This window comes from Castanea sativa, chromosome 4 (genome assembly GCF_040712315.1).
Source record: "Castanea sativa cultivar Marrone di Chiusa Pesio chromosome 4, ASM4071231v1".
Lineage (NCBI taxonomy): Eukaryota > Viridiplantae > Streptophyta > Magnoliopsida > Fagales > Fagaceae > Castanea > Castanea sativa.
In genome coordinates this window covers 3612071-3619806 of record NC_134016.1, presented here as the reverse complement: position 1 = coordinate 3619806, position 7736 = coordinate 3612071, and the positions used below count along the sequence as shown (strand labels likewise).

Here is a 7736-nt window from a genome sequence, read left to right as displayed (position 1 = left end):
TCGTATCTCTACTCTTGTTCCCCAAGTTGACTTTTGGTATCTTTATTGGCAATGTTGGAAGATTATGTTCTATTTGGAAAATTGAGTCTACATGTATTTGGGCATTAAATAAAATAAATAAATAAATAAAAACACCTGATACTAAGTGTCTAACTATGATCTCATCCAAAAAAAGGTAAAAGGTCTTGCATAGTACTTTCAATATTTTCTTCTAGTGTGATTGGTGAAAAGATTACATATATATATATATATATATATATATATATATATATATATATATATATTGACAAAGTTTCTTCAAACTTGTTTGGAGCCCTGTGCTTTAACCCCCAATAGGAAGATGATGTGTGTTATTGTTGACTTATTTAACAACACTTAATCCAACCAACCAAGTGAGTGTTCTTTAATAGGGATAGTACCACAGCTTGAAAGAATATATTGTGTTCTTGGCATTGTACACAATTTGGCCGGTTCATATTTTTTAGTACAAGCTATATGTAAAGTATACAATGTTTTATCTACATATTTAAGTTCATCACTCCAATTTAAAACATTACACAATGTTTGATTTTTATTGTTTTTATTATTATTTTTGGTTATATTTCTTGCTATGTTTTTGACAAATTGTGGCCACTATTCAACCTCTATACATCCTCTAAACTTTAGAAAATAAAATACAAAGCCTAAATTAGCTGTTTAGTAAGAAGACAACCAGAGGCAAAATTTGGGAAACAGTACAGAATGGAAAAAATTTTAGGACGAAAGCATGCGTTCAAACTTAATTAGTAAGTTGGACTCTTTTTGGAAGTCGAGTTTAGGATACTCGACTTCCTACTAAAAATATTTCTGACGTGGATTAAAAAAAGAGGAAAAAAGCCAGGTTGGAATTCTATAAAAGCGAGTACAGTAAACTCGACTTATGAAGTCGAGTATAGTGTACTCGACTTCTAATGAATAAACAGTTAACCGTAGTAAAACTACTAAAATCGAGTACAACATACTCGACTTCCCTAAAAAGTCGAGTATCCTGTACTCGACTTCCACTGCGGTTAAATTTTGTTTTTTTGTCTTCTAATCCGAGTATCGTATACTCGATTTACCTAAGGCCTTCTCTCTACGCCGTTCCTCTCTCTCTTCGGCGTCTCTCTCTTTATACGCCGTAACTGTCTCTCTCTCCGGCGTCTCTCTCTTTCTACGCCGTAACTCTCTCTCTCTCCGGCGTCTCTCTCTTTATACGCCGTAACTGTCTCTCTCTCCGGTGTCTCTCTCTTCCTACGCCGTCGTTTTCTCCATCCATCATCAACCAGCAGGTTTGTTTTCTCTCTCTCTCTCTCTAATGTGATTTGTTTCTCTTTATTTATTGGCTGAAATGGGTTTTGATTTGGTTTTTAGGTTTAGTGATTTGGAGATTTGGGTTTAGTTTTTATTTGTTCTTGTTATGCATCTGAATCGTCTAATTATTTATTTTCTATGAGTTTAATCTGCCCAAATATAATCAACCAAATCATGATTTACCTATATAATCAACCAAATCATGTTTGTGTACATTGCTATCTGGAATGATTCAATTTTTGTAGCTTTCTCAAACAAACTAGAAGTTTTCAGACTTGTCAATTACTCAAAACAATAGAAGCACCGACTTAAAACTTCGATACATACTTGTTTTTATTTTATTTGTTCTTGTTATGCCTCTGAATCTTCTAATTATTTCTTTCTCCCTCTTCCACCTATATAATCTGCCCAAATCATGATTACTTTTCTATGAGTTTAATAGTATCTTAGTTACTTTGTGTAGATAGTGCTCTTGAATGTTAGTTGTTTCTTATGTGCTAATGGTTGACTGAAATATGTTAGGACTAATTCAATTTTTGTGTTGGTGGGCAGACGAATGTGGTAGTTCAAGCCAAGTCATTTGTATTGTTTCCCTTGATTAATATTGTTCTAGTAGAGCATAGCTCCTCTTTATCCATGTTATGCTTGAGCTTGACTTTTTTGATCTCCTTTTCTTGTTATGCCTTATGACACATAAACTTTTTGCAGTATGACGATAGATCCTGGACCTATTGATCGTAGTGTATTGACGGAACAAGTTAAACATCGATCTGTGTTACTGTGGAACCCTGGGGGACAGGTAATTGCATGAGTTTTATGTAACTATGCATTCATGTCACAACTCTAATTAGCCATAAATACTAAATATTTGCATACGTTTTTCATCTATTGTTATAATATTTGTAGGATCCTCCTGGCACACTGGATTGTCGAAGTCGCCATGAAGAATTGAGACTTCGAGATCCTATGGTAGATGATCGTGTCCTTGCCATTGTGAGGTTGCTTGGTCTAGAGGGTTTGCACTTGGTCCCATCCATACAGCTTGACCATGCACTGATCACTTCATTTGTAGAGCGATGGCGCCCAGAGACCCATACATTCCACCTACCACATGGTGAGATGACGATCACATTGCAAGATGTGGAAGTTATCATGGGGTTGCCCATTGAGGGTGAGGCAATGGTTGGGCCTTCTAAAAGAATTTGGGAAGACGTGTGTACTGAAATGCTTGGAATTCAAATTCCAAATGGCCCTCAAACTGTGCTAAAAGGTCAAAGGATTCTAATACCCGCACTTGTTGAAAGAATCAGACAACCACTGCCTCCAAATGCCAATGAGATTCAAGTTCATCAGTATGCTCGTTGTTATATACTAGCCCTACTAGGAGATATGGTTTTTCTTGACAAGTCCGGAGATAGGGTCCATCTCATGTGGTTAGAGTTCATGCAGAACCTTCGTAATCCACGCAAGTATAGTTGGGGTAGTGCAGCCTTATCATGGTTGTATAGACAGCTATGCAATGCAACCGACAAGAAGGCAAAGCAGATTGGCGGACCACTGATTTTGGTCCAATTGTGGATATATGTTAGGTTCCCACATATGTCCCCTCAGATGGTGCCCCAACCCGAGGGTGTTTATGGTCCACCACTACCACCAATTCCTCTTGCTATGAAGTAAGTATCTATTGCATAATTAGTAAAACTCATGTATTATGCCACATTTTTATACGTAAACAGATGATGCTAATGACCATGCAATGTTACTTGCTTGTAGGTGGGCAGGGGCGATGTGTACAAAGAATGCTCCCACGCATGTGCTTTCCGCATATCGCAATCAAATTGCCACGACACGGCCTGACCAGGTATAATATTTATACGTCCATAACATCTTATGTCCTTCAAAAAGTTTTTCATTGCCAACTATTGTGGTACTTGTTATGCAAATTATGGGAATAGATTGAATGTGGTTGCTTTACTTGGTGGCTTTTGTAGGTTAAGTGGGAGCCATACGGAAATGACTTGAGCCACCTTCCTCCTAGTTTTAGCATTGAGGGAAGTAACGTGTGGAGGTCGACCGTTCCACTTATATGTTTTTGGCTTGTAGAGTTCCACCTACCTGATCGTGTCCTGCGACAGTTTGGGCTAAAGCAGGAACAACCCACAGATGCTAATACCAATCGTGCTTTGCACAAAATAGATGCGAGGGGCAAGGTAGAGAAAAATTGGTTGGTGGAACATGCAGTCCATATTCAGAAGTGGAATGATCATGACGAGTACGTTTGTAATGCACTCAAGATGGAGGAGGTGATGTCACGTCATCATCCATATATGGTGTGGTATCGTAGAATCACTCGACTGTATATCGACCGCGCTAGTGCTAAGATGGACATTTTGGTAATGTGTATTAATTACTTTTTCACTTATATGTTATGTTTGATGTTATGTATGTGTTGTACTTAATATATGCCCGTGATTTAATGACAGCTTGCAACCCAACTGGCTATCCTCAACTGGTTCAATGAAGAATCTTATGAATATAAGTTCATTAAGAAGGCCCTTGAGGATGTGGATGAGGTTGATCGTATCGAGGTGCCAGCCAATGATGAAGCAGCAAACCAGACTGAAATACCAGATGTAGGGCCCAGTACAAGCTTAGCTGCTCCAATGACACGTTATCGACCTGCCCCTACCCCTCCTTTGGCCACTGTGACCCCTGTTCCACCTGTGTCCACCCCTGAGGACACAACCAGCCCTCCCATGCCACCCATCCCTCCCATTGACACTGGATCTCACTCGCTATTTACCCATGCTGAATTTGAGTCCTCCCCACACACCACCACCGTTGACCACCACTCACCCACGGCCCCGTCCTATAGCTCCCCCCAGATAGTTATACCCACCCCTAGCCTTCAAACACCCCACGTTGAACTTATGTCTACCAGCCCAAGTCAGACACAATCACCTCCTACCTCCTCTACCTTGATACATGTTCCACAAGCCACGCATCCACATGAAAGTGACGTTGAGCAGGGGCAAGGTGACCAAGCTGAGCAGCCACAGGATGCAAACGCTGACGCTCCACCCAAACGGAAATCGACTCACGCCATCCAACCAAGGAGATGCGGCACAGGTTCCCACCTGGTATTCCAAGTGCTTTACTCTGTTTTTAATTCCATATATTTTTTGGGTTTCTTTGTGCATGAATTTGTTTGTTTGTGACAGCTTAAAATATAACATTATGAGCAGGTAACAGAGCATGTTCCGGCCAAACAATACACCAGACGCAACCAGAAAAGAAGTAAACGAGGGGAGGGTGCATCATGACTATTGGAATCCTATAAGGGCTGCTGCAGTCTTGAGATTGTTATTGTAAGTATGAACTAATTTCCTTTTTCTTTAATGGAAATTTATATTTTTTGGGCTAAACTTTAAAATGCAGCTAACCCTTTGTGACTTCTGATTTTATAGCCAATTTGTTTTTTCTTCTTAGCTAGACTTCTTATGGTTATAAGTCTGAGTTTTGCTTGATTTTTTGCTTTACAAAGTTTGGTCTTTTGTTGGGTATATCTGATATGTAACCAGGGTATCTCTATGCATTTGAGTATCACACCCAGAAACTTGACCAATTCACACTTCCAACTGTGGTCCAGAAAAAGTATATAAATACTGAACAAATGTCCAAAGTCCAAATGAAAACTACCTTCCTTGGAGTCTTTGTCTTCCATATTGCTTTCCAATGAAAATACATTCCACAGATTCTCAATGTCCGTTGATAAAGTGTTGCACTCAGCGGTAGAAATTCCTTTCTTGTCTTTCTGCCTTTGGTTGTAAGCTAATGAGTATAGCTTATTCTATATTAGTAATGATGCTAGTTATGTTTATAGAGAGAGAAAACAGCAAACCTTAGGTATTTTTTCTGTCATTTTGATTATTTATTACTTATTTAACTTTATTATCTGCTATCTATAATTCTGTAAATTTTCAGAACAAATGAGTATAGAATTACTCCTAGGCATGAATACTGTTAAGTAAACAACACTGGAATGTACAGGTGTTAGCACATACTTTTATTAACTTAACATCAAATTTTAACTACATTACAAGAGGCTAGATAATCAATCCCATCTTTTTTGTTGGCAGAGATATGGTTTATCCCATACTTGGCCGATTGTTGAATGATTTTTTTGCATACAATGCTTATATTTACCTTTTCTTTTGTTTGGTAAATTACACATGCACCTGATGGGTCTTGAAGTTGAGGTAGAGCTCATTGTCTTTGTATTTACTTTTTGCTGCTCCTCTATCTTTTCATCTTCACCTAGAGCTCTCTCTCTCTCTAGTTTTGGAGAGGGGGGGGGGGGGATGCTATAAATCATCTTCACATCATTGGAAACAACTACATCAACCCTGAAATTTAGGCTTTTTAAATATGTGAGTAGTAAGTCATGGCTAAAACAAGTGCTTGGGCATCTACTCCATTGAATGAAGTGACGGGCCATTATAAATAGCAGAAGTAGATACAAGTACAAAAGTGTATTTTACTTGGATTTTGCTGTGCAGTTTACCATCTCTATCCTTAGTCAGCTTCATAGGGTTCTGGTTTGTCATGTGCAATTTTATCCAGAAAAGTTCAGCATTTTAGACATCAAAGATGTTTGTTGTCTCTGGAAGAGTTGCAAAGGTTCTCTTTAAATCTGTTTAAAACATACTATGGAGGTTTTATTTATTTAGAAATCTTTCATAAGTCACCCTGCAAAGGTTTTTTTATAAGAATTATAGTCTCCAAGCTGCAAATCCTTCTGGGGGATCATAGGTCTGTTCCAATTAATTCAGCTGCAAAATTAACTGCTATGGGTTATGTTCTAGAGACGTATGTAAAGACATTGTTGCAACAGGTAATGCATTTATGGATGTAATTGGCATGATAGGTGAGCTTTGCCATCAAGTTATCACTTTCTAAGTTGATCTCTGAAATTGTTTTAGCACAATCGTTGATGCAGTAGATGACACCACAGTTTTGAAACCCAGAGCATTCAAAGAACTAAAAAAGATAGAGGTTCAAGGTTTTTGGACTGGTGGATTATTGAGTTTGCTACGACTGTTTGTTACTTTCTCTGCTTGCTAAGAAAAATTCTGTTAGTTAATTGGATTACTAAACATGGAAATGAATTCTTAATAGAAATTATTTAACTTCTGTCTCTCCGAGTTGCTTTGTCTTTCATAATTCTTCCTTTTATTCACTGTAGCACAAATTTTTAATTTTCTACTCTGTCAGTTTCCACTTGTCGTTCCTGTACTTGAGATGGTTCTGTTTGCTCTGTTGAAGGCTGCTGTTTCAGCATAATGAGTCATGCTTTTCTCTGGATGGATCTATTTTGAATCTCAGCTTATTTTCATGCATGGCATTTTCAATTATTTTATCATTCTGTTCATTGCATGTCATACCGATTTTTTTACTTCTCTGATCTACTTTCTCATGTAAAATCTTGTTTGGACTTCTGAAAGGATTTTAGCTTGAGATATGTTCATTTGTTCACCATGACATCTTAAATATATATACATAGTGAGGGAATTTTTGCTTGGGAAACTGGAGGAGAGAATGTGTCAAGAGAAAAGTTTTTGTTAGTGAATGAGTTTGAAATAAGTAAATGGTATCACTTTTGAGGGGCTGATAGTTTGAGATATGTGTGTTAATATCACCATGACATCTTAAACATCCATTTCTTTAAATATAGTGAGTGAAACTTTGCTCGAAAAATTGGAGGGAGACAATATGTAAAGGAGAAAGATTGTCATTAATAAATGACTTAAAAAAAAGGTAAACGGTATGACTTTTGAGAGGCAGCTGAGTAGTGTATTTTACTTGAGAAATTGGAGGGAGAGAATGTGTAAAGGAGAAAGATTTCCATCAATGAATGAGTTTAAACAATGTAAATGGTATGAACAGAGGTTTCCAATATCAATTAGTAATGAAAACTGTAAACTATCTCAATCAAATTCATTTTGTAAACTGTAAACAGCAAAAATTATGTAGTTTATCAAAAATTATTTTATAATATGAGCAGTGTTGTGGTTGTGTGAGATAAAAGATTTGTGAGAACTTGAAAGAGTAGGGAACTTGAAAGATTTGTGAAGCTGAGTAGTTTGGTGAAGCTGAGTAGGGAAAGATTTGTGACAATCCCAGCTCACAGGCCAGCTGAGTAGTTTGGTGAAGCTGAATTTTACTGCTAAAAAGCTATCTAGTTTGGTTCCATTAAGTTTAGGGAACTTGAAAGAGCTGACCCACTTAGATTTGAGGTCTAATGAGCTCAATGGTGAACTTCCTGCATCTTTGTCGCAAAGGCTGAACCAAAATTATTTTTATGTTCAGCAGAACAAGCTTTCTGGTCAGGTTGATGGGATGCT

At 37.6% G+C, this 7736-nt stretch overlaps 1 protein-coding gene across 1 annotated transcript; it reads left to right on the top strand.

Annotated features, from left to right (window-relative positions):
- Positions 1 to 2041: 2041 nt before the first annotated feature.
- On the top strand, positions 2042 to 3009 carry LOC142631484 (serine/threonine-protein phosphatase 7 long form homolog). Its single transcript, XM_075805655.1, has 2 exons — positions 2042 to 2131; positions 2239 to 3009. The coding sequence occupies exons 1-2, from the start codon at positions 2042 to 2044 to the stop codon at positions 3007 to 3009; spliced, it is 861 nt and encodes a 286-aa protein (XP_075661770.1).
- Positions 3010 to 7736: the final 4727 nt, after the last annotated feature.